This window comes from Ursus arctos, unplaced genomic scaffold (assembly GCF_023065955.2).
Source record: "Ursus arctos isolate Adak ecotype North America unplaced genomic scaffold, UrsArc2.0 scaffold_17, whole genome shotgun sequence".
NCBI classification, from domain to species: Eukaryota; Metazoa; Chordata; class Mammalia; order Carnivora; family Ursidae; genus Ursus; species Ursus arctos.
In genome coordinates this window covers 7573353-7601228 of record NW_026622841.1, presented here as the reverse complement: position 1 = coordinate 7601228, position 27876 = coordinate 7573353, and the positions used below count along the sequence as shown (strand labels likewise).

General features: G+C 36.9%; 1 protein-coding gene across 4 annotated transcripts in view; it reads right to left on the bottom strand.

Annotated features, from left to right (window-relative positions):
- Nucleotides 1-27876, bottom strand: part of RTTN (rotatin) — a 182450-nt gene that overhangs the window by 142220 nt on the left and 12354 nt on the right. For 3 of the 4 annotated variants that reach the window (XM_026496475.4, XM_048218461.2, XM_026496476.4), the window contains exons 9-17: nucleotides 26927-27108; nucleotides 24139-24254; nucleotides 14319-14489; nucleotides 9029-9241; nucleotides 7351-7463; nucleotides 5261-5387; nucleotides 2733-2858; nucleotides 2099-2215; nucleotides 1160-1299 (exon numbers count right to left, since the gene is read on the bottom strand). In XM_026496475.4, the coding sequence (XP_026352260.2) occupies nucleotides 1160-1299; nucleotides 2099-2215; nucleotides 2733-2858; nucleotides 5261-5387; nucleotides 7351-7463; nucleotides 9029-9241; nucleotides 14319-14489; nucleotides 24139-24254; nucleotides 26927-27108 (1305 nt within the window). Of the gene's footprint in view, nucleotides 1-1159; nucleotides 1300-2098; nucleotides 2216-2732; nucleotides 2859-5260; nucleotides 5388-7350; nucleotides 7464-9028; nucleotides 9242-14318; nucleotides 14490-24138; nucleotides 24255-26926; nucleotides 27109-27876 lie in introns of those variants that run through there. The other variant, XM_044383083.3, reaches the window with a different exon arrangement.

Below are 27876 nucleotides of genomic sequence, written 5' to 3'. Positions count from 1 at the left end.
AGAGTGCTCTGGCCTTGCCCTGCGCTACTGGGAGGGGATCTCTAAGCCCTTGGAATGTCCCACCTGATGAGTATGTCTTTGTTTTCCTGGAGACTGTGGGCCCCCAAAGGTGAACAGGAAATAAACTTCTATTGTGCTACATCACCAAATCTGGGGGTGAAGATACTACCGTAGCACATTCATAAAGACGCTGCCCAGTCGTATGGAGGTCAACTCATAAGGAGCACAGACATTTTCACTCCCCCTGCTCCTGCTTCCTGCATCACTTTACTCTCTAGGTAACTTTACTCTCTACGCTATGGTTGTAGTCTCTTCTCTTGATCTTCCTCCCTCCATTCTCTTAATGTTTTAGATTATTTCCACCTACTTCCTTATTTTTCAGTGCGATCATGTGTTTATAAATAAGCCTCTTTATTATCCTGATGTAAGGTTTGAGTAAAGCAAAGTTATCCATTGTCAAAAGGACATCTGTTCCTCCTAGCCTTTGCAACCAACTCTTGCTCTTCATCTTGCTTATCCATCATGACTCTAAGCTTTTTTTTCTTCTCAGTGAGGGGAAATCTAACCACTGTTACCTAAAGAGAGCAACAGAGAAGATCCACGTCACGCTGACAAACAGGGAAAGAAGGCAATATATTTTTCTCCTTTTTTTTTAGTTTAAATGACACACTAGTGGTGGAGAAAAGAACACTTTTCCAGTTTCCCAAATAAGAGGACAAACTAAGCAAGATTAAAATGCCTACTTACTCTGGTATAGGGTCAACTGGTCCACAACACTTTTATGAACACTTAGTTTTCAGAACAAATGTTCAGAAGAAGAGGCTAACGATTTCTAAAGAGAGAAGACACAATCTACTCATCCGCGTGGCTCTGTAACCTGCCCGCAGCACCGGCGAACAGCACTCAGAGCAGCGGCGCCCGAGCGCATGCTGATCTGACAGTGAGGCTGGCCGCCAGTGAAGGCTTCAGGAGAGCACCCAAAGGTCCACCTTCATGTCTGTTCAGTTTCACGCACTGGTCTCCTCTCTCTGCCTAACAATGGAGAGTCACTTTCCTTTAACTTCTTCAGTTCTGCCAGACTTGGGAATGACAGAATTACTCTACTGTCTTCGAATGCTCCCAGTAATCTCATACACGCGGAAGATCGTGCTGTACTTACGACGGCTTTCTGACAAGCAGGAGCCGGAGCATGGACTTCAGTCGGGTGGTGCAGGGCAGAGCCCCTTCACCCACCTCAGGACTCCCTCTGCTCAGGAGGAGAATGGAGTCACCCAAAGGATCTTCTGTGTCAGCATAGCCCTAACAGATTTCAGAAAAAGAGAAATTACTCTTTGTTTTATACATACTGCTGAACTTTTTAACTTGAAAACAAGAATTGTATTAGCCACTTGAGCAACTCCTAAATTTCTTTCAATTCAGGTGAATAGTCACTTGTCAAAGTAACCTGTGTGAGGTAAGAAGACTGAATAAAGTTGTATTTAAGAAATACTGGACAACTTCAGGAAAATATGCCAACTCTCTTGACGCTTGCTGATTTTCCTATTTTCCAAGATTCTGGTAGCGGCACCTCCCCTAGATGGGTGCCTCCCAGATCTTCAGACCTGTGCCCACATGACAGAGATGGAGGCGGGGGAGTGCCCTGATTACCCCTCCCTCCTCCTCAGCGTCCAGAATTACTGCAGGAAAAGTCTGTTTCCCAGAACCTGTTAATCAAAGCAGCACTCTGATCACATACATACATGGATGCATTCCAAGGCAAGTTTAGTTACATAACATCTGCTTTAAAAGCACTGTTCGCTTTGCCTAAAAGCCTTTATATAAAGCTGAGTTCTATTTTTCACAGTGACTGCCAAATGCCTGCACCCCACTTCTTAACCTCCCACCCAGATCCATAAAGTACACATAGACAAATTAGCTCTCCTGGTTTAACCTTCTGCCAGAAACAAGACAGCCACCCACTCCCTGGCTCCTTCTCCACAAAGCCTTCACGGCTTCTCCTTATTTCTCTCATATGACAGCTCTGCTGTCTGCACGCGTTTCAATCAATCACACTCACCCGAGATAAATGGTATGGGAAACGGGGACTTGCCCAGAGTACCTGCAGCACTGGAATGACAGGACAGAGAGACTCAATAAACTTGTTCCAGGTCACCGCTGTCATCATCAATCGTCCCTGCAGCAGATACAGCAGGATGGCCTTGGCAGCAGCATTCACCTATTCAACAACACGGATCACGTAATCTGACAAAGTGAGGCTCCTGCTAAAGTCACCTGTGTACCTATAACATTCTGCCGGACCTGGAAAGTGCTCTAATTAACATCTCTTCCTTCAAATGCTTATATTCCATAGCTTCATCTTACATTCTGTTCTCACTCTTCCTCCCTAATGATATCCTTTTTTCTAAACTTTAAGGTATATTTTTGCATTAAATAAAAATTTCCCTGATGAAATAACCTGCTGGCTATAATAATACTGTACAGGTCATATCTCACATGAAAAACATAAGAGTTTCATCTGAATTCTTTGAGAACAAGTATGCGCTCTATCTTGATTCTCGCGTTTTCCATAACATTTCTTTTTATGTAAATAACATCTCAACTAAACCCATAAATCAAAAGCAAGTTTCTTTCCAACTTCTCATCATACTATCTAGGTATATTAGAATAGGATTTTGATTTAACTGGTTATCTAATAATTACACTTGTCTTTTGCATTTACTCTTATGCCATACCTCACTTTTGGGCTCTTGCATGCCAAATGCAGAGATTTCATACAAAACTTTTGGATGAAGTAGAAAATGAATTCCATTACAAAGTGAAGACACAGGTTTAGTGACATTATGGACACCTAAGCATTCCTGTAAAATAGTTTTTAAAAATTAGTGACACTGATTTTTCCAAAGGATTCCTCTTTCTTATGTTTACAATTTAATTCTAATTTAACTTTTCACTTTACTGAAACTTTTCTTTTACCTGATAGAGGATGAAAAAAACTTCTCTTGCCTTTTGAGTCTACATGAGGTATGTGTTATGTTAGTTTCTGCCAACAGTTTTGATAAATTAAATAACCAAACTTCTGAGACAATCATAATCTCTTGAAGTTGCTCATAATGACAAACATTTTTAAAAATGTTTAATAATAATAAACTTATCCTAGAGTATTCACATTTTGGTTACTGAGGTTTGAGAAAGAAAAACACAATTCAAATGAAAACAGACTTGAAGTTTTGCAGGAAGGGAAGGACAACATATCTGCAGGATATTCATCATCAATACAGCTATGCGCCTGAATAAAGCACTGACTCCGTGCCACCTCTCAAACTCATCACAAATTCTTTTCTCAATTTGAGATAGAGGACAGCATTTTCTTAGAGACTGCTTACGAAGGGGGCAAAAGTTACCTGAAATATTAACAGAATTTAAATACAATATAAAAGGTAAAAATAAAATCAACAATGACTCTCAGAAATGGAATTTTCTTCACCCTGCAAGACATTACTTCTTAACCACAAACAATAAATCAGAGGTTACACACACACATACACTACACAGTATTTATGTATTTTTTCTCTTTAGATTTTAATTTCATGCTAGACAATAACTTTATATTCCAAGCTTTTGAAAGAGTGTAGCCTTGGCCTATGGTTTAATAAAAGCTCTGTCACTTGGGGCGCCTGGGTGGCTCAGTCGGTTGAGCATCACTCCTGGTTTCAGCTCAGGTCATGATCTTAGAGTCGTGAGACTGAGGCCGGCATCAGGCTCCCTGCTCAGTGGAGAGTCTGCTTGAGATTCTCTCCTTTCCCCTCTGCCTCTCCCCTCACTTGCATGCACACTCTCTCCTCCTCTCTCTCTCTCTCTCAAATACATAAATAAATAAAATCTTTTTTTTTAAGTTACTACCTCAAAATTCTTTAACTTGGGGCACTCAGTCAGTTAAGCGACTGATTCTTAATTTCGGCTGAGGTCATGATCTCAGGGTGGTGAGACTGAGCCCTGCAGTGGACTCTGCGATGGCTGCGGAGTCTACTTGAGAGTCTCCCTCTCTCTCTCTCCCTCTGCCCCTCCCCCGGCTCACATGCACACTTTCTCTCTCTCTCAAGTAGATAGATAGATAGGTAGGTAGGTAGATAGATAGATAGATAGATAGAACATTTAAAAAAAGAAAAACAACCCTGAACTCTCTGACCTTCAGTTTACTAATCCATATAATGGTAATAATACCTAATCCTTAATGAAACACCTTTCTTTTCTCATCACTAAATACATCAACCTACCTATATCGGTCTTTTCACAACACAAAAAACACTATGAATGCTGTCAAAGACTAGTCCTACCTGCTAAACTGCATCCTATCTCCTCCCAGGACCCCATGATCATGACCTGAGCTAAAGGCAGATGCTTAACCAACTGAGCCACCCAGACATCCCATCAGTACATTTTCAAGAAACATACATACATTTTTCAGTACTCTCCTATGTACAATGTTCTTTTAAATACTGAAACAGTTAACATATTATGTACTAGTCTATGCTAAAATACTTTATAACTTAAAAAGATAGAAAAATATTTTCTTCAGAAGAAAAGTATTACTAAGAAAACAGACCTGACGCTATAAAATTTAAGGCTAATAATCTAAAATTTTTCCCAAGCATAGAAATGACTTTTGTTCTTTGTTTTTTTAAGATTTTGTTTATTTATTTGAGAGAAAAGAGCATGAGCAGCATGGGACCAGGGTGGGGGGGCGGAGCCAGAAATGGGGCTCGACCCCAAGACCCTGAGACCATGACCTGAGCCAAAGGCAGACGCTTAACCAACTGAACCACCCCGGCACCCCAGAAATGACTTTTGAATACATGGTAGAAATCAACATTTTCTTACAATGCTTCCTTCACTAAGTAACACAACACAAATGTAATTCTTAACAAATCTTCTAATAAAGCAATTCAATTGCTAGACTTGCTATTTAGGGAACTAATGGCAAAAATTTCTTAAAGTTGACTAATTGTCATTTATTTTTATGGTAATAATTCTTATATCTTGTGCAAAATGTCAACTTTAGAGTTTTAATAAAAGAATCCAGAGGCACTGGTTGTCTCAGTTGACAGAGCTAGCAACCATGATCTCAGGATCATAAGTTCAAGCCCCATGCTGGGCATGGAGCCTACTTAGAAAATAAAATACTACATAAAAAAATAAATAAAATAAGAGAATCCACTATTAGCTCTACCCAACAACAAAAAACAAAAAACAAAAAACCCACCTTAATAATTTCCAGACAGCAATTGTAAGTTTCAACTTTCACTTGCAGTACTGGGTGAGATAACATACGTAGAAACACCTTCTGACTTTCTCCTTGAAGTAATGGACTGGCCTGTGCAGATTTCCAACTGATAAAAAGATAAAACATCAAAGACATCAAAGGTAAGTGAGTTACTAAAGAGACCGAAAAGCATAGTGTACGGGGTTTCTCCCTACTCCAACTCCTCCAACTGGGATCTTATTTAACTAACCCAGTATTAATATTTACCCAAGCACTTACTTGTCTCAATGGAAAAAAAATATTCTCTTAAAAAGTACAAAAAAGTCTTTAAAAATCCATATCTGGAATGTAAACTGGTACAGCCATTATGGAAAACAATATAGTGTTTCCTCAAAGTTAAAAATAGAACTACCATATGATCCAGCAATCCCACTACTGGTTATAAATCCAAAGGAAATGAAATCAACATCTCAAAGAAATATCTGTACTCCCATGGTCATCCCAGTATTATTCACTCTAGCCAATACAGCTGACCTTTGTGACAACATGGGTTAGGGGCACTGACCTCCATGCAGTTAAAAATCCATGTATAACTTTTGACTCCCCAAAAACTTAACTCGTAATAGCCTACTGTTGACCAGAAGCCCTCCCAGTAACATAAGCAGACGATTAACACATACTTTATATGTTATATGTGTTATATATACATTGTATTCTTACAATAAAGCTGGAGAGAAAAAAAAGTTTAAAAAATGGTAAGAGAAAATACATTTACAGTACTATACATATTTATTGAAAAAAAGCCTCATATAAATGGACCCTCACAGCTCAAATCTGCGTTGTTCAAGAGTAATATGGAAACAACCAAGTGTCCATTGATGGATGAAAAAATAAAGAAAATGTAGTATAAATATATGATGGGATATTATTCAGCCTTAAAAAGAAAGAAATCCTATCATGTGTAACAACACAGATGAAGCACGAGGACAATATGCTAAGAAACATAAGCCTGGTACAGAAAGACAAATACACTGCATAATCTCATTTATACATGTGTAATCTAAAAAAGTCAAACTCATAGAAACAGAGAGCAGAATGGTGATGGCCAGGGGCTGAGGAACACAGGAAATGTGGAGATGTTGGTCAAAGAGTACAAGGTTTCAGTTTTTCAGGATGCACAAATTCTAGCGATCTAATGTTCTCTATAATGACCGCAGTTAATAATACCGTATTATATTCTTGATACTTGTTAAGAGAACAGATCTTAAATGTTCTTTCCACACATAAACACACACACACGCGCGCGCACGCACGCACAGAAACATTAACTATGTGAGGTAATAAATTAATTAATTTTAAAAACCCATACTTAATCAACATGTATCATCATGGAATTTACTCTTTCCAAAAGCAATGAAGATACTAAATTCTAAATAAGAATCTGCTTCAGTGTCTTCAAAATATTTTTTTAAGATTTTATTTATTTATTTGAGAGAGAGAGAGAGTGAGACACAGAGAGAGAGAACATGCGCAGGGGGAGAGGGAGAAAGCAAACTCCCCTGTTGAGGAGGAAGCCCGATGTGGGGCTCAATTCCAGGACTCTGGGATCATGACCTGAGCCGAAGGCAGTCAAACACTTAACCGACTGAGCCACCCAGGCACCCCCAATGTCTTCAAAATAAATTAACCAATGCATGATGCATTCTAAAAATCCATAAAGGAAAAAGGTAGGAAGCAATGAAACATTTAAAAAGCCCTTAATTTAAGTATTAATTAAAACTTTAATGATAAATAAACAAATATGCTTGAATACTTAGTTTGGATGGACACCAAAACAAACGTATAAAAATCTAGGGATAACTCACTTTGATTACAGGCATGGCATTTTTAAAGTTTACCCTTGAATAAAATAGCTGACTGCCCTAATGCAGCTATATATATATAGTTTAGAGGTGAGACATATATAAAAACAGTTTTGACTAAAAAAGAGTAACAAGATTTAAGACCAGTTCTGTTTTCATTGCTTCTAAGTGCACACATACACAATACATCCTATAATACTATAATCATATCAAGAAAGAGAATATTACATCTTTGAACACATGCAGATGATTTCCTTTATTAGGGGGAAATGCTGATGAAAGGAAAAGCTTCGCAAGGCTTGGTCTGCCAGCTCCACTAATTCTAAGAGATTCTTCTCTCCCTAAAAAAAGAGCAGAATGAAACAGTAAATGTCAAATTCATGTACAATAGAATTCTCAACAGCTAACTAAGCAACTTCAAGAAATTAGATCATTCATTAAGAAAGAAAACAGATGAACATATGGGAAAGGGTGGGGGAAGGAGACAGGGAAATAAACCATAAGAGCCTCTTAACAGTAGAGGACTGAGGGCTGATGGATGGAGGTGGCTACGGGATGGGACAGATGGGTGAAGGGTATTAAGAAGGGCACTTCTGTGATGAGCGCTGGCTGTTGTATGTAAGTGATGAATCACTGAATTCTACTCCAGAAACCAATATTGCATTGTATGTCAACTAAGTAAAATTTAAATTAAAAAAAAAAAAGAAATTAGATCATTCAGAGACCTTGAGACCATTCATATTTGCTTAAGTCCACTTTCCCAACAAGCAAACTAAAAATGTCAGCATAGGAGGAAAAATGTGGGAAAAATTCCTCACTAAATGCCCAAGAAATTTTCTATTTTTCACCTCTAAGTAGGCTTAAGGTTACAATCGAGTGGCTATTTGTTTGTAGCCCTATCTCCCTACTAACTGTAGACTCAAGGCAGGACTCATATACTTTTATGATTCACTTCCCCTTCTACATCCTGACTGCTTCTACACACATACAGGACAACCAATACATGCATAATTAACTGATCATGCAGAATACGACAGAAATAATTCAATTTAAAGACAATTTGCACTTCTATCACGGAGGAAACCAGAAACCAGTGGCACTGAGACATGGCTAAAGAAAAGGAAAAAAATAACGGGTAAATAAAGGAAAATTAGAGGTTGAGATAGTTTCACTGTAGGGAACAAAAGGAGTAAGAATTTAGGTCCTAATTTTTTAAGATCTTCAGGACTCATTTTGGTACTTTCAAATAGTAAACAACTATTGTAGTCAGTGTCTATTTTAAGACTCACTAACCCCTTCATTGATAACATACTAAACATCCTAATTAATAGTTTCTCTAAAAGGGATAAATAACAATACATAATTATTGCTCTAACTGCACCTAAAGTCATCCTACCTTACAAACAACCTAGTTAAATGGTTTTATTTAATAAAAAATCAGGCTCTTCGTGTAAGTATGTATTAAGGGTCTATAAAATATTAAAGGAAACATGTCTACAGATAAGCACTAAAATGGCCCTTATAGTTGTGTTTATGTCAATTGTCACAGTGTTCATACACAGTAAGTCACTTCAAAAAGGAACTCACTATTAAATGTTAAGACACTGATAATAATTATTGCCTTTTTAAAAATCACTGGTTTCAGGAATACACACCATTCATGTCTCTAAAGTCTTCATTTACTTGCTTCCTTAGCGCAATCGGCAGCGCGTCAGCCTCAGAACGTCTTCATTTACCTTTATACAAACCATACCCTTACTTTAATCTGATAAATGACCATTCCGTAATAATGTACCCCACCTCCAACACTTGAGTTATTATATGCCCATTGAGTTAAAAGTATAGGTTACATTTTCTAAATATTGTAGTGAAGGAATATTTAAAAGATATTAACAAAACTGTTTACCTCCTTCCCAACATCAGACAGGAAGTTACAGGTACATTCAATTGAATAAGCAGCCTCTGCAGTTCGTTTATAAATACTGTAGTTTTCAGAATTCAGCTGCTCCAAATATGCCACAACAGCTTCGTGAATGTTTGGATATTCCAAAGAAATAGGCATGTCCAAAGAAACTAGAAATAATGCTGCTGACATAGGCTCTGGTAAAAGGTGGCTTGCCTTAACGAATTAAAAAAAAAAAAAAAGTTAAAAACTTTTTAAGAAAAACATGGTAGACTACGAACGAAGTGTAGCTAGCTCAACTTTCTATTTTTATCATTCCCCATCACAAAGTTTATGCTTTTCCAAAGAAAATTCTATTCCCTCACACACTACTCACTTCTGTGTCTTGCTCAATGTAATTTTTCTCTGCCCAGAATAACTCAACACTTTCCCAAAGCCTGGGACACAGGATTCTTACTTCTTCCCCAAACCAACAACCAGAACTGGACCCTCCACCTTGTTTATAACTCTGACGCTGAACTGAAGGCAGGAGGCTTTCTGATCTGAGTATTTCGTCCTGTGCACATAAATCTCCAGAATAATGCAATAAACTCCTGAAGACGAGCACTTCCCTACCAAAGCTGAACACATAACCCAGGGCTTATTAACTACATATTGAGCTGAATGACACTAAATCAAACATAACTACAGACTGACTTGAACAGAAACTGATTTTTTGTTTAGTTTGTATTTTAGAGGGAAAAAGGGAAATTGTATAATAAATAGTTCTAGAACATACAGAGAAGACTGACCCTTAATTAGTATAAAATGAAATATTACACATTTTTTAACCTCAAATCAACTGATTTAAAATTGAAAGAACTGTTTGGGTTCTGTTTTTTTAATGATTATAGTTTAGTGATAGGATTCTATGAATCAATTAAGGAAATGAAAAGGATAAAAAATTCAATGTTTGGAGAAAATCATTTCGCAGAGCTCACTACTTTGGCTGAAATTATGTCTTTATTAAAGTAGGTTTGGTCACCATTTATTTCATGGATAACCTATTTTAAGGATAATTAGTAACCACCTGAAAATCTAAGATTAAGGACTGAATCAGCTAAATAATGCTTCTGAATGAAATAAAGTTGCCAAATAAATATCAGAAACCAAAGGAATCAAATTTTTAAGTTCTTAAGCATGAAAAAAAAACAAACAGCTACTAGGATAGCAGCTATTAGAAAGTCAAGAGAAATTTCATGATTCTATGAAGATCTCTCTTAGTGGGAAAAAAGAGAGGTGAACTGAATTACCTGATCACCTATTATTTGCTCACTCAGCAAATACTTATTGGGCCCCTACTGTACGCCAGATCCTGGCGGCACAACAGGAAACAAACAGAGCCTCTGCCCTCACAAAGTGAACATTCCAGTGAAGAAGGCAGAGTAAATCAATATACTTCATAAGACATCAGGTATGACCAGCAGTGCTAAGAAGAAAACAAACAAACAAACATGGGACGGGAAAGATGGAGAGGAAGAGACACAAAGTGGACTAGAACAAGGGAAGTGCTACTTCTCTAGAGGGGAAGGCCTCTCTGATAAGGCGACATTTGAGTAAAGACTTGGAGGAATGAGGAGCCCCGTGGATTATCTGGAGGAAAAGCATTTGTAGAAGAGGGAACTGCAAGTACAAAGACCCAGAGATAGGCTAGATCTGGCAGCATGGAGGCCAGTGCAGCTAACACTGAGGGATGGGCTCAGGGGGAAAGTGGCCACATCAGGTAAGGCTTGGGGTCATCTTAACACTTGTCTTTGGAGGAAGCACTGGAAAATTTCAAGCAAGTATCAAGAGCAGTCTGTAGGAAAAAGATGAAACAGTGCAAAGGTGGAAGATGGGACATCAATGAGGAAGTTACTGCAACAATCTAGGCATGAAAGGTGCTTAAATCCTGGTAACAGCAGTGGGAATGGCAAGAACTTTTCAGATTCCAGATAGATGTCAAGGAAGAAATGACAAATTCTGCAGAGGGACTAGATCTAGGTGTGTGTGTGAAAGGAATCAAGGATGATGCTAAGCGTTCTGCCTGATCAACAACCAACTAGAAGAGTGAAGGTGCTATCTACCTGGAGAGGGAAGACTGTAGAAAGAACAAAAACAGAAGTGAAGAACTGGGGTTGAGACAGGTTTGCTGGAAACATCAACTGTCACCCAAGTGAAAATGTCAAAAAGGATGGTGAATAAATGTGAGTTTGTAGTTAAGATGACACATGTGTTCTGGAACTATAAATCCAGCAGATGTCAGCAAATTGACGGTATTTGAGACTGCAACTGAGATCATATCTCATGAGGACCTCGGTCAGTCCTGGGGTTCCACTCCTTTCAAAGGTTAGGAAGAGAAAGAATTAGCCAAGGAGATTTTGTGAGTTGGGCCCTATGCTAAGATATCAAATCTTCATGGATCTAATGCTAAAGGCACTGTGTTCTAATTTTAAAAGAGCTTTCTCTGACTCTAGTCAGAAAAGTAAGAATAGCTGATGTGAGAATTAAGCACTGAGCAGATGTCTAGCATATCTTAATTAATAAATATTAATATCCTTTCTTTCTTCTTTTCACCCCCAAACACTAAGGAATTCTGACATCTTCACTCTTTGTCCCTACATTTGAAATTTCATCATCTCAGCAACTCAAAGCACCATGCTACAGTCTCAAGTTTAATGCTGGCATGGCCCAATGGACTGATCACAGTCGACAGACTGAAGACAGCTGTCCTACATATATAAGCATTAGTCACATGTCAGTCAGAACTAAAAGTGAAGACAATTCAGTGCAAATCCATCACCACTATTAGATAAAAGCAGTCAACAACATCATTTCATGTGCTGAGGGGGAAAGGGGCATGATGCTGCTCTCTCCACCTTCCCACTCGGAGCGGGTACATCATTATCTAACGGGCTTGTTAGAGCGCAGACTTTCAAGTCCTACTCCAGAACTAAAGGATGGGAATATGCAAGATCCTAGGTGATCCATCTGCACATTACACTTTGAGAAGTGCTGCTCTGAATCTATCACCTTTAGCAAATTATTAGATTATATATGTATATCTCACTGAAAAAGCCAAAGCCTTGTGGTATAAATTCTTCCTTACGCTTAGTCAGCTAGCTAAGAAACAGTCACAGAGGCTTCTAGGATGCTCTGGATCCTGCCAACAGCACAGAGCCAGTACTTTTAGGTCTTACTTTTTACCAATTTGATTTACCCAACCAAATTATTTTTCATAAGATTACTAACGCATCGTTTTAACCTGTACATAGGTATTGTCCAAAATCTTTTCAAACCAGTAATTATCAACTTCCAAAAGGCCTTCAAGGCCATTTTGCCAAAACTTTCAAATCCAGGAAATCTCTATACACATTCATGTTATCATTTTCCAACTTCCAAATTACATATTTGAGAAGTGGCAACTCAAATATTTAAAAACCACTTTCCAGGTTGGAAGTTTCAGAATCAAACTGCACTTCAACTTTTGGTGGGCCAGCAACAGGCAGAGGGCAGCATAATCTTGTACTTATATGAACTGAAAGAAGACATTTAACAGCAATGGCAGAGGATCTTTGTTTAGATCTCATTTTAAAGTTTTTAATCAATCAAAGCAATTACAACCATCTATAAACCGATACCGTAATTACCATCTCCTCCATGGCCTTATTTACTACTCTAATGAAGTGCCAAGTTATGTATTTAAGAGAGCTACCAAAATTCAGATACTTATTTGCCTTCAAAAGCAAAAACAAATAAATAAAAAATAACAAACTTCAAAAAGTAAAAAAGGCATGGAGACTTTTTATTATTCTAACACTGAACTCAAAATAAAACAAATTATTGATTTCTACTTTAATTGATTCCTGCCCAAAAAGCACATAAATGAAAAGAATCTATAATCAAAAAGCAATAAATAAAACTATATGATATAACTGATAAGTTTTCCATCAATATTTCAACCTATAGATTGATCTACAGGTAATAATAATAAGCTAATGTAGCACTAATTTTTCAGTTATATAATATTATGTAAAGTGAGACTTCCACATTTTAAATGCAATTACAATCTTATATGACTGGAATTCTTCAATTTATAACACTTCTAACATTGGAAAATTTCCTCACAACAGAAATTTTCTTCAGATTAGTCACTTCTTCACAGTAACTAAGGAATGAAAGTTTAAAATTAAAATTAACAAAAGTGAGGCCCTTTTCCTTAAAGCAAAATACTAAATTTAAAATTTAATGTTTTGGCACGGTCGGTTAAGCATCTGATTCTTGGTTTTGGCTCAGGTCGTGATCTCGGGGTGGTGAGATCGAGCCCTACATCAGGCTCTCCTTCTGCCCCTCCTGCTTGTGCGTGCTCTCTCTCTCTCTCTTTCAGATAAATAAATAAATCTTTAATAAAAAATTAATGTTTTATTCTTGCTTTCCCAGGTGACCTGATAATATATTGCATATATAAGTGTTATGAAAAAATGGAGTTTAGACTATATGCTCTACAGAATTCTCCAAAACAAAAGGGCAAATGTCTATAACAAAGGACAACAAAAGGCACAGGAAATAGTTCTTTAGTTGCAATAACTTCTTCTGTACTTTTATTAAAACATACCACACCTTTCTTTTTGCAATAAGTACACTACAAAACACATGTGCATGAATCACTGTAGATATTTTACCACTACCATTCAAATTCAGAAATGATTTAAAGAAATACGTACACCTACAAAAATCATCTTTAACATACAGTTAAAAAATGGAATCGTATCTTGCAATAAAAACTTAACAAACAACTGCTATAGCAACAACAGCGATGAACCTCAAAAAAGATCTTGAGCAAGTACATACCTTATAATTCCATTTATGTAATGTTGAAAAACAGAAGTCAGAAAGGAGGAGTTTAGCTTGGAGGACGGAAGGAGAGGTAATGGATGGGAAGGGACATTTGAAATGCTGATAATATTCCATTTCATATTCTGGGGTGGTATCACTTCTTAAACACAGATATATTCACTTTGTAAAAATGCACTGAACTATGTACTTTTCTCAACATGTTACACTACAATTTTAAGTTACCTAAAGAAAAATTTTTTTTGGAATTACTGTTTTTTTCTATCAAGTGATTTGTCAAAACTGTTCAGAAATGTTAGTCTTTCTCAATGACTACATTTCCAATACAATCTTTGAACAGCATGAAATGATCAGAAGAAATACACGATAGAGCACTTACTTGTAATATTCCGTGAACTACAAGCAACATTACCTGCCTTACCTTTTCAACAGGGAGAAGCATCTGCAGCACTCGGACTGCAAACAGAGAAACACTGACAAAGGCCATTCGGTGGTGTACCAGCACGACCTCTGGTTGGTCCAAGCTCACTCTGCTTTTATGGTAGCACATGGTATCTCCCAGGGAACCCAACACCATGAGCAATTTCTCCTTCTGCAGACATTTAAACACGAACAGGAAAAAAACTAACTTTAGGGAACCAGTATGGAAAATTCCACGGAGAACAATTTAAAATATTATGACTAAAGAACAAAAACCAAAACAAAAATTTATTCTTCCCTATAAGAATAACCTATACCGGGACGCCTGGGTGGCTCAGTCGGTTAAGCGTCTGCCTTCAGCTCAGGTCACGAACCCAGGGTCCTGGGATCCAGCATCGCATCAGGCTCCTTGCTCAGCAGGGAGCCTGTTTTCCCTCTGCCTACCACTCCCCCTGCTTGTGCTCTCTCTCTTTCTCTCTCTCTCTCTGACAAATAAATAAATGTAATCTTTAAAAAAAAAATAACCCATACCTGCTGAAATAATTTAAAGCAGTACAAGTGAAAAATAAGCACACCTAACGATTTTTCAAACAGTATTTCTAACTAATAATGAAAAATAAACAAAATACAAAAGCTTAATGAAATATAAATTCCTCCTAGTTTCTAGTGCTTAATTATTCTAACTTCAAAAATCAGCATGCAAATCTCTCGTCAAGTATTTATTAGGCTTACTATATGCTTAACACAGTGGCAGGTATAATGGGGGAAAATGCATTAGTACAAGAGACATCCCTGCCCTCAAACTGATCCTAAAATTACTAAGGAAATGAAACAGGGAAAGTCAGATCATTAAAAAACAATTAAATATAAAATTGTATGAACTCCCCACGTAATAAGGTTTGTTTCAAGGCAAGTGTTCTGCCATCATAAATTTATAGATAACTTAGTACTTAACTAGAAGTTATATCCTTTACATTGAAAGGCATACATAAAATACAAAGAGAAAGCTACAACCTAGTCGGCTAACTTGCAAATCATAACAATACAGACCAAAATACATCTTACATAAGCCGACATGCCCCCGTCAACGAGCCGGTAAAAGGACAGCAACAGTAAGATAGTAGAAAAACGAGCACTGGAGATCTTACCTTTCTACTGAGAATATACGAAAATAAAAATAGGAAATAACCTGAAACTAAGGATAAAAATGTATGCCAGAATTTTTTTTTTATTCTAGGATAAATATATTGGAAGCAAAGCTAAAAGGTATGATGCCTAAAAAAAATTATATCAAGGATCAAAGCCACAATGAGATATGGCTTCACATTCATTAGGATGGCTATTATCAAAAATAATGGAAAACAACAAGTGTTGGCAAAGATGCAGCAAAACTGGAACCTTTGTGCGTTGCTGGTGAATATATAAAATGGTCAAGTCACTATGGAAACAGTATGGCAGTTCCTCAGAAAATTAAACATAAAAATACCATACGATCCAGCAAATTCAGTTTTGGATAATATACCTATGAGAATCGAAAGCAGAGACTCAAACACATACTTGTAAATCACTGTTCACAGAAACAGTATTCACAGTAGCTAAAAGGTGGAAACGTGTCTATCAAGAGATGAACAGATCAACAAAATGTGGCATGCTGTATGTACATACAATGAAATATTATTCAGCCTTAAAAAGGAATGAAATTCTGACATATGACATAACATGGATGAACCTTGAAAACATTATGCTAAGTAAAATAAGCCAGATACAGAAAGATGGATATTGTATGATTCACTGAACTTACATGAGGTACCTACAACAGTCAATTTCATCAAGAAAAACGTGGGATAGTAGCTGCCAGGGGCTGGGGCAAAGGGGAAAGGAGAGTTACTGTTTAGGGTACAGAGTTTCAGTTTGAGACGATAGAAAAGTTTTGGAGATAAACAGTGTGATTGTACAATGTGAATGTACTTAATGACACTGAATTATATACTCAAAAAGGGTTAAAATAGTAAATTTTATGTTATATATATTTTACCACACACACAAATTACATAGATGAGAAAAGCTCTTGTTATTTACATGGATCATTTGATAGTGTTGAGTTTTAAAACAAACACAAAATTAAAACTATGATACTTTCTAAATCATTAGAGAAGTAAAAAAGAAGACAAAATATTCAATACAGTAAAAAATTTTTAAAAAGGAAACAAAAGAAATAGCAAAAATTTTTGAGAGAAGACCAAGCATAACTGTGCTACAAAAAGTTTAAATTTTCCTATAAGTCAAATATGATTTCATATTAAAGTAAAAAACAAAATAATTGACACATATGAAAAGATACCTTTATCTTTGTGCATAAAAGGTTAAAATTAAATGTGTAGTGAAATATGAATAAAAAAATCTATGAAATAGGAATAATGAATAATTCAGGGCAAAAATAATTTGATAAAGGGGGTCATTTTCTCTTGATGAAATGCATAATTAAGAGTAAAGACCCAATATGAATTGAGTCTATGTAGTCTGACTGACATACAATATCAAGCAAAACCTGTTATTGAAACAAAGATGGTCATACAGGTTTTAACCCAGTCATTTTTAACTTAATTCATAAATAAGTAGATATAAACTTTGAACATTTCAAAGAATACAATTCTTGAAGTATCCAAGAAACCCTGACAAAAACTAACCATTTCCTTAACCAAAAAGAAAACTTCAAAATACACTTAAAGGTATCTTCTCTAATCCAAAGAAAATAAAACTAAAAATTAATAAAATTTAAACCAGAAGCCATTATATTAATAACTACCAGTCTAAAGAAAACAAACTAGAAACACAGAGACGATCTTACTATTTTCACATGAAATTCTTCCACACAGCCCCTCTCCATTAAAATAAAACTTTTATACACCTACAAACAACATATCTGTTATTCAACATTAACTCTGACACAATTTAAATTAATGAACATTAATTTAAAATCTCAGTATTGGGGCGCCTGGGTGGCTCAGTCGTTAAGCGTCTGCCTTCAGCTCAGGGCATGATCCCAGGGTAGGGTCCTGGGATCGAGCCCCGCCATAAGGCTCCCTGCTTCGCTGGGAGCCAGCTTCTTCCTCTCCCACTTCCCCCGCTTGTGTTCCCTCTCTCGTTGGCTGTCTCTCTCTCTCTGTCAAATACATAAATAAAATCTTTAAAAAATAAATAAATATATAAATAAAATCTCAGTATTGTAGAGCTTCTTCTAAAAGTCTATTTGTGAAATTGTTTCAAATAACCTTAATAATTCCAATGATACGTTGAGTGCTTCTCAAAATAGTATAAAAAGAAAGTACTATGAAGAATCAGGCTTGTAATCTTCTAAGAAAAAAAAGTTTGCTTTGCTTTAATGTTTTAAGAGAAGAAAGGATTGAAAAACAACAGAAATTTGTCTACAGTTTTAATTCTTTGGGCTAGAAATGTTCAAAATGCTATGAAGTAGTTGATGGAGAGGGTGAGAAAGGCCAGTTTCCAGAGGATATTTATAGCTTTTACAAAAGAAGGTATAGCATTAAATCAGATTAGCAAAATATTCCAAATATTCTCAATAAAACAGAATTTACAGCACAAACACAATTTCTCTACTATCTGCACATTACAAAATAGGTAGTAAATACTGTGAAGCCTCTGAAATGAGCAACTGGATTGGGCTCTGCCCCCCACCATGCTTCCAGCATCAGACTCCGCACTTCCCTTCCGCCGCAGCCTGTGCAACCTCGCCAGGCATCTCCTGTGGAAGAGCAAGGCCATCCCGCCTTTAGAATGGAGGCCAAACTACTCAGCACCAGGGAGCACACCCTACGGCCCACCAGTGTCTCTCCCACATCTTCCACTTTGAGTTTTGTGCTGTATAGCTTGCATGCCCCCACCAGCCCTCCCCTTCACCACCAGTCAGCACTATGCATTCCTCCCTGTCCTTCTCTTAGCCTCTGCCAGATAAAAACCCTACCTTTACCGCTTAGCCAAATCATACTTATAATTTATGACTCAGCTCAGTCATGATTTAAAAAAAGTGCCCCCCACCCCGAGATTCTAAGATGGGAGTGTTGTCAAGGCATCCTTGGCAATAAAACATGATTGAAAACCTAGACTCTTAAGTGACCTTGAAAAAGAAACTGAGCCTCCATTTCCTCATCTATAGCATGTGTTATCTGCCTCATAGGGTCATGATGATTAAGTGACTTCATAAACATAGAGTGCTTAAACAGGGACTACAACAGAGTAAGTGCTATCCCTAAACTCTTTTTAAACTAATATTCCTCTATGCTTACCTCTGTTTTACTGGTGTCACAGCAGAAGTATCTATCTTCCACAAGAGTGAAAAGAACTGCCTCTTATTCATCTTGCACCCCCAGTGCCTGGCATATAATGGGCAATCAAGAAATGTTTGGTGAACTAAAATAACTGTCTCTGGCCTGGTGGCAGCAGCAGGGGAGGCCTATGCTAATTAGAGATTCCACTCACCCAATTATAAATTCACAGTCGGCTTCACTTTCCCTCACTGAGCCCTTACTGGGTACAAAGCCCTTCTCTCTAGATGCGTTCACAATGCTCTCAGCCCCACTTGAACTCCAACCAGCAATTCTTCAACATGCCTGAATAGCTAAGTTACCCACTCACAGCAGGTCAGATGGGAATGTGGAAGCAATGAGTCATAAAGGAGGAGAAAAGACTGTTTTTCATGACACTGCAGTGACAGTAGCGACAGAAAGAAGAAGGGCAAAACATGAACAGCAGACGGCCCCCAGGGGTCTGGGGTTATCAGGCATGAGGTAAAGATCCATGCTTCTTGAACCTAACTTACCATGTAAATGAAGATAAAACAGACTTGATTTCAAAGGGAAGCAAAGAAGGAATGACATACTTAAGGTCAACCTAACTTTTATAAGTGCTTAGCAAATTTTTGATCTTAACAAAACGTAAGTTCAACAAAAAAAATTTTTTTTTCTTTTATTTACTTCAAGGGAAATAAAAACATTCAATGCAGGAGATGGGGGGGTGCTTTTGACAATGCTTACACAAACCAAGCTACGGAGCTCCAGACATGACTGTTATTAACATTATTGGGAAGTCTGGAGATTTGATTACGTATCCTTACGTATCTACTTTCTCAATTGGTAGAAACACATTATTTCGTTCCTTTAATGACTCAACAAAAATACTGCTTCTATCTTCCTTTTTAAACTTGATAAAAGTAGGGACATTAAGAAAGTCTATTATTTGCTTCTATTAATATATACCCAAAGGAATGAGATTTTTTTCTTAGGAGGCATTCATTCTTTCAAACAAGTAAAAGTAAATCAAATATAATTTTATGCAGTACTGTTTTATTTAACATTTCTATCATACCAATTGGCACTTCTACAACAGATTTAACCTTTAAAGTAAAAATAATTCATTGAATCATAAAAGATCAGCAGCCAAAAGTTAAAAGTGAATGACTAACTTTTACAGATAAATGTTCTGGCCAAGAAAATCTTAAGTTAATTTAAGAAGCAACCGATAAAACATTCTTCACACTTCTAAGAAAAAAATCACTTGTTGAAAACCTTCAATATGTGAAAATCTTCTAAAAGTACTACCAAATAGTATGATAACCTTAAGGACTAAAGAAAAACTAAGATTAAGAACTATTATCCCTATTTTATGGATAAAGAAATTGAAGGACTTGAAACAATACATTATCCCTATTGTAAAATACGTGTTTCTCTTTTCAAGAGGGGTGTGTGGGCACACGTGTGCGCACGCATGCATGCACGCCTCTTAAAGTTTGGGTTTTCCACACACAGGTTTTGGTATTAAGCAAACATAAGTATTTTGTCTAACCTCTTTTCACGAGGATCGGGCAGTCCATAACAAAGTTTAATAAAACAAAGGCAGGGGCGCCTGGGTGGCTCAGTCACTGGGCGTCTGCCTTCGGCTCAGGGCGTGATCCCGGGGTTCTGGGATCGAGCCCCACATCAGGCTCCTCTGCTGGGAGCCTGCTTCTTCCTCTCCCACTCCCCCCTGCTTGTGTTCCCTCTCTCACTGTCTGTCTCTCTCTCTGTCAAATAAATAAATAAAATCTTTAAAAAAATAAAATAAAATAAATAAAACATAGGCAGACCTAGGTCAAAATAACATAGAGGAAAAAGAACTGGCAACTATGGGAATCAATATATATTTTTGTGACTAATAAATTTTGCTTTTGCTTCTCTAACAAGGCAAGCATAAACAAAAAAAGAAAGACATAAGTTACCAGTTTACATTAATAGAAAAGATAGAATGTCCATTCTTAAAAGAAATCACATGATAATTTTAAAACTGAAAGTATAAAATGACAAATGATTTATGATATATTGAAATGTAAAAAAGAATACAGTTTCCAATTACATGGAGCATACCACTAGTTTACACATTTAAGAAAATATTAAGAAAATAATATGTTGTATGCTAACATTCCTGAGGTTCCTGTACACATACATGTTGATCACTCATGTGAAATATTACTTATCAAAACACTTTCTTCAAAAAAATAAATAAATAAAGCCATACTCTCCAAAATTATCTTCCCTACTGAAATACAAATAGCAAAGACCACGGCATCTAGGGGCGCCTGGGTGGCTCAGCCATTAGGCGTCTGCCTTCGGCTCAGGTCATGATCCCAGGGTCCTGGGATAGAGCCCTGCATTGGGCTCCCTGCTCGGTGGGAAGCCTGCTTCTCCCTTTCACACTCCCCTTGCTTGTGTTCCCTCTCTCGTTGTCTCTCTCTGTCAAATAAATAAATAAAATCTTAAAAAAATATATAAGAACATGGCATCTAGTAATAAAATGAACTACTGATACACACATCAACATGGCAATATCTCAGAGTAATCCTACTGAAAGATGGCAGACAAAAAAGCGTATGAGTTCATACATCCAAAATTCAAGAAAATGCAAACTAATCTATACCATGCATATCCCTATGTCAAAATGTATCCAAAAACTTTTTAAAACATGTGCAACTTATTATATGTCAATTACACTTCAATAAAGCTGTTAAACACCCCCACAAATATATATATTCACACACATATATATGAATAAACAATAAGAAATGTGCAAAATCTATATGAGAAAGATACTCTTGAGAGACAAAAATGTAGACTTCAAGAAATGGAAAGATAGAGCACGTTTTCCCAAGGTATAAAGAAAATCTTTCTATGATTCAAAATTCAGAACCAATTTTTTAAAACGAAATTGTTAAAGCCAGCTATATAAAAATAAACAAATGAAGGGGTGCCTGTGGCTCAGTCGGTTAAGCTTCCAACTCTTGATTTCGGCTCAGGTCGTGATCTTAGGGCTGTGGGATGGAGCCCCACACTAGGGTCCTCACTCACTGGGGAGTCTGCTGAAGATTCTCTCTCTCCCTCTCCCTCTGCCCCTCCCATCTGTGCTCACACTCTCTCTCTCAAATAAATCTTAAAAAAAAAAAATGAATAAAAGATTTTGCAGAGTCAAAAGCATCATCAGGAAAGTAAAAACAAAACAAAAAAAAAAACAAAAAAAAACCTGAGGGACTAAAATTACAACTTGTCTTGGAAAGTCAATGTCCTTAATATATAAAAGCTCATAGAAATCAGTTAAAAGAACAAAAGACCAATGACCCAAGAAATAAATGGATGATGAATGGATAAATGCCTGGACTGCTTATAGAAAAAGAAATGAAAATGACCCTTAAAGTTACAAAAAAAATGCTCAGCTTTACTCACAGAGAAGAACAAATGAACACTACACTGACATACCATATCTCAGTTATCGGAATGGCGAAAATATGAGGTTTGACTATAAACCATACCGCTGAATGTGTAGGAGAAAACACATTCTAATAAACTGCTGGTGAGTGAATGAAATGGTATAGCTACATAGGAGAATGCAACAATATCTATGATTTAAAATACATTTACTTTTTCAATTTAGTACAGTTGACACACAACGTTACATTTAGTTTCAGGTGTACAATACAGTGATTCCACAAGCTATACTTTATGCTATGCTCACAAGTGTAGCTGCCATCTGTCACCATATGATGCTATTACAATATCATTGATTATATTCCCTATGCTGTACTGCTGTACCCTTCATCCCCATGACTTAGACATTCCATAACCAGAAGCCTGCACCTCTCATTCCCCTTCATCCATTTTGCCCGTCTCCATATTCACCCTCCCTCTAACAAGCTTTTGGGGTTTTTTGTGTTTGTTTGTTTGTTTTAAAGATTTTATTTATTTGACAGAGAGAGACAGCCAGCGAGAGAAGGAACACAAGCAGGGGGAGTGGGAGAGGAAGAAGCAGGCTCCCAGCGGAGGAGCCTGATGTGGGGCTCGATCCCAGAAAGCAGGGATCATGCCCTGAGCCGAAGGCACACGCTTAACAACTGAGCCACCCAGGCGCCCCCTAACAAGCTTTTTGATACAGCAATCCTACTTAAAGAAATCTACCCCAGAAACACACTTGTACATGTATGAAATGACATATACATGTTATTCATATCACATAATTTATATTAGCAATTGTGTCCAACAATAGGAGACCAGGCGAACACACACTGAGACACTTGTAGCCTATAAAACAGAATGATGAACACCTCCACATATGGACATGAAAAAATCTCCATACCTATTATTCCGTGCACAAGGGATATATTTTTAAGTTATAAAAACAAGGTGTAAAAACCACATGTGACATACTATCTCTTGTGTAAGATGTGGGAAGAGCAATGATAATCTACATGCTTACTTGCTGATATTTGCAAAAACTAAAATAAAAATGGAAAACCAGAGAACAGGATGAGAGGGGAACGTCTCTGAATTACATGTTTACGAGGAGAAAACAATTCGCCAAAGTAAAAACAAATTAAAACAAATATAACTGCATAATAAATTGGTAATGGAGAAAAGAATACAGTTTTTTTACTGTATATTCTTTTTTCTTCTAAAGATTTTATTTATTCATTTGAGAGAGAGAGAAAGTACTGCAAGAGAGAGCTTGAGTAGGGGGAGGGACAGAGGGAGAAGGAGAGAGAGAATCTCAGTTAGACTCTGCTCAGCAAGAGCCCAACGTGGGGCTCAATCTCATGACAGTGAGATCATCACCTGAGCTGAAATCAAAAGTCACACGCTCAACCTACTGAGCCACCCAGGTGCCCCCTGACTGTCTATTCTTAGTGAGATTTAGTCTGAGTCAACAAGAACTGCCAAGAAATCTTGAACTGTATCAGTTATTGACCACAGTGATACTAACACTACTATTCTGAAATTACTTAGTATGTGCAGAAGTTAAAGCTAATAAGCAATTATGTCGATATTGGTAAAAACTAAGAATTTTTGAGCAACAGTACAAATATGAGAAAGGAAATACAAGATTAAAATGTGAAAAATAGCAATCTGAAGTCATTTTTTCTAGGTACATATTTCCTAGTTCAATTACTAATGGAAAAAATGATATGACAGTAGCTATAAGGACCCCATTGGACTGTTTTTAGTCCCAATATATATCCCATTACAAGTAACCAGAATCAAAAATTAATTAATTAATTAATTAATTTAAGTAACTAGAATTTCTAGAGAAATGGCCTGTTCCAGAATGCACAAATAAGCCTGGAACATAGTGGTTAGAAAGAAAGGTATTAAAGACTAATGAGACAAATGAAACCAGCTTTAAAAGGATCAAAATAAAATAAATAAATAAATAAATAGTATTTATCATAAAATAAATAATAAATAAAATACTATTTATCATATCCCAAGGAAAACACTGATTCTCACCATATCTATAGCAAAAAGGCTGCTGTCATCCCAGATATCTTCTGAAATTGCTTCACCAATAAGTATCATATCCTCTGCAAGCAATTCCAGAACTCTTATTATCATTTGTCTACTACCTAGGAACATAAACAGGAGAGAAGAAAAAAAGTTAACTTTCAAATGAACAGCTAGATATCATACTGCTCAATCCTCTTCTTAGTCATGCCCCCAAACTCCTATTTCTTTTTATTTTTTTGATGTCTTTAGAATCATTGAAAGAGATGAATAGGGAAGTCACAATCTACAACCACCATTAATACTTCTGTTCCAGTACTATTTAACCACAACAAATCCAATGTGCTCATAAGTGAGAAAGATATTCAAGAAGAAAGTAGCAAAATCTAAAAATGCTGTGAGGTAGATTAAAATTTTTCTAATTCAGAGACCTTCTGTGTTACGTGTAATATGTGACAAAGCACCAGGTTAGGTTTAGAAAGTGCATTCCATTAATTTCCTATTTAATGCTAGAACACTTAAACCTTGTCAGAAGTAAGAATTACACCACACACCTGAGCAGCCTGGGAAGCTGAGCTTGCACTGGACCAACTAAAGGAATAAATGTGCATAAAGGCATCCGCTGAAGAAACTTAAAGAAAATCCACCTGAAACAGGTTCTCAAGCCTCTAGACTTAAAACTCTATAAAAATTCCAAAAGAGGGGTGCCTGGGTGACTCAGTCAGTGGAGTATCTGACTTCTTGATTTCGGATTAAGGAGTATGCTTAAGGATTCTCCCTTTCTTTCTCCACCCCCCCCCCCCCTCCGGCCTTGCCACTAGCCTGCTCTCTCTTTCTAAAATAAATCATCTTAAAAAAAAAAAAAAAATTCCAGAAGAAACTGCTCTGTCACACCCACCAAAGCCATCTCTTTTCTCCACAGAGACAGAATAACAAAGGAACTCTACTATCCATAAGGTGAACATTCAATCTAGACTCCCTGTCCCACATGCCAAAGGTCAATTTCCAATAAATAAAAGTAAAGCAAACTACCAAATCATAAGGGTCTAGATTAATTGTTCCATTAGAACAGCTGGAGCAAGTTCTCTTAGAAATCTCTTATGATATTGAACAATTACAAATTATGCAATAATTTATCACAAAAGGGCAAGAGAACATTTAGAAAATTTTATGTACCAAGATATAGCTTCATAATTATCAATCTGACTTTTTACAGCAAATTAAGAAAAGGTTAAATGAGAAATCATTAAATCTGAAACTGTTCTTCTCAGTATACCATGCAGACAAACATATATACTTTATGATGCCAAAGTTCAGCCTTCATTTCACATTACTAGTACATGAACTAATGTGTGCTTCTAGCTGCTGGAAGCAGAGTTACTCAGTCAGTGATAAGTTAGGGTTATTTGGTTCTCCTCAGGATAAAACATTTTTAATGCTTCCCAAATATAGACCTCCATCCTGCTTCCCTCCCCACCACCTCCTAGCAGGCGAAAATAAGACACAGCACTTGAAGAACCATTCAGATAGGACAGATTTTTTATTGAGCCAGTATAAGCCATAAAACACATATCTTGCTTATCTTGTATTTATATCTTGACAAGTTTATCAACTACTGAAAATGTATAGAGTTAGAGAATAAAAAATCATTACTGCTTCCAAATTATTTTTGTACCTGGAAAACGCTAAGTGCTTAAGAGCGTGGACACTGGCTTCAGAAGAACCTTGGTTCAAGCCTCTGTTCTAGCTGTTTGACTTTGGATAAGCTTCTAAACCACTCAAAACCTCAGTTTTCTCATTTGTAAAATGTGGATGAAAGTAGTAACTACTGCTTATGGAAAGATAAAATGGGCTGGTGTGAGGAATGCATGAAATCACACACACAAAGCCAGTGGCAACTGCTGTTCTGATCCTAGACTCGGTCGGACACTGGCCGTATTATTGTTCCTATCATGCTTTACTAAAATCACAACTACATTGTAATGTATACTTAAGTACATCTTTGCAGATTTACCCAGCACATTTGAGAGAAAAAGCAACTCCAGAATGTTGGGAGGTTTTTTTTTGAGTTTGGGTTTCTTTTTTTAGAAAAAGAAATTACTGCAAAGGTAAGAATCCAGTTTGGGGTTTGTTTTCCACATGTTTCATAGCTTAACTACAAACTGAGTGGGAAGACCGAATAACTGAGAGCAACTCGAAAAGTTTCCAAAGGGCAAAAGGCAAAGATTTTTTTATCCTGGTCTATTCATGCTGGCCCACCTTCTCTAACTTACTCTGGCTGCAGTGTTTCTCCAGTGCTTACGTTTAGCCTACAGAAGAGGAATCCTGTGCAATGAAAAATCATGAATGGAAGGGGATACTCTATCCAAACAATGCTCATGGCATCCACGCTTACCTAGAAGATAATAAGACTTTATTAAGTGCTTAAGAGTTTGTATCCCAGGGGTGCCTGGGTGGCTCAGTAGGTTAAGCATCTGCCTTCGGCTCAGGTCATGTTCCCGGGATCCTGGGATCAAGCCCCACGCGTTGGGCTCCCTGCTCAGGAAGTGAGTGTGCTTCTCCCTCTGCCCCTCCCCCAGCTCATGTACGCTCACTCTCCCTCTCTCTCAAATAAATAAATAACATCTATAAAAAAAAAAAAAAAAGAACAAGAATTTGTATCCCAAAAGGTAAGTAAATACAGATTCTAAATGTCATAACATAGATAGGTGAAAAAAAGAAAAAATAAAAGTCCCTGAAAACGGGCAAAACAAAGACAAATTATATAAAAAGAACTATAACTTCAAAAACTAACCTGTTCTTAAGAGAGGAACTGCTGATTCCAGAATAGAGACACAGAACTGGGGAAGACTGAGCTGCTGGAACTGTAGCTCCAGAGTGTCTTCAGTCTCCAGCTCTGGCAGATCTATGTGAACCACGTCCAAAGGTGAATGCACGGATACCCGAGAGTTCACAGGAGCATGGCTACTACTTCCACTGTAAAATAAACAAAGGATAATCCTTGAATGGAGAAACAGCCCACAAATAGGTTTACTGCCTCTCTGCTCTCTGGCATATTAGAAGCCTCATTGCTTCATGCAACAATCCTGGTCAGATTTGAGAAACCTTGACAAGTTTATAGAATTAAATTCCATAAAGATGACTCAAAATTGTAAATGAAACCAAAAAATGCATTTATACATTGCTTTTCAAAATGATGTTCTTGAAATTCCCATAAGAGCAGTCAACATCAGCACTAATAACCCATTCATTTCTAGAGAACAAGCCAATTCATAGCAAAGTTCTTCTGTAATCAACTTATAGAGGCAAAACTAAATCATTTATATGGTTTCCTAGATTTTCTGTGATTTTCACCAAATGTTCTAAGTAAGCCAATGTTAGCAACTGAAGAATGCTAGAAAATGCCAGAAAAATATGAGAAGAAATGGATTACCTCATTTAGTACATTCAACATCACATCATGATTTTGAAAGTATACCAAACAGTGGAACATCCCATCTTTCTTGGCTTTCTTCATAAAAAATTCTTACCTTAGGTGTCAAGTGATGGGGTGGGGATAAAATGCTCTATTATAGAAAGGCCCGAACCTCACATTTACAAAGGACCTCACATTTTTTACTTTTAATGTTATGCATAATTGAAGCTGAATCACAGACACACTAATGCTATCAAACATGTAAAACTCCCAAAATCTAATATACGTTTTGTCATTTCTTCAATTTCAACATCCCAAAATATTAAAAC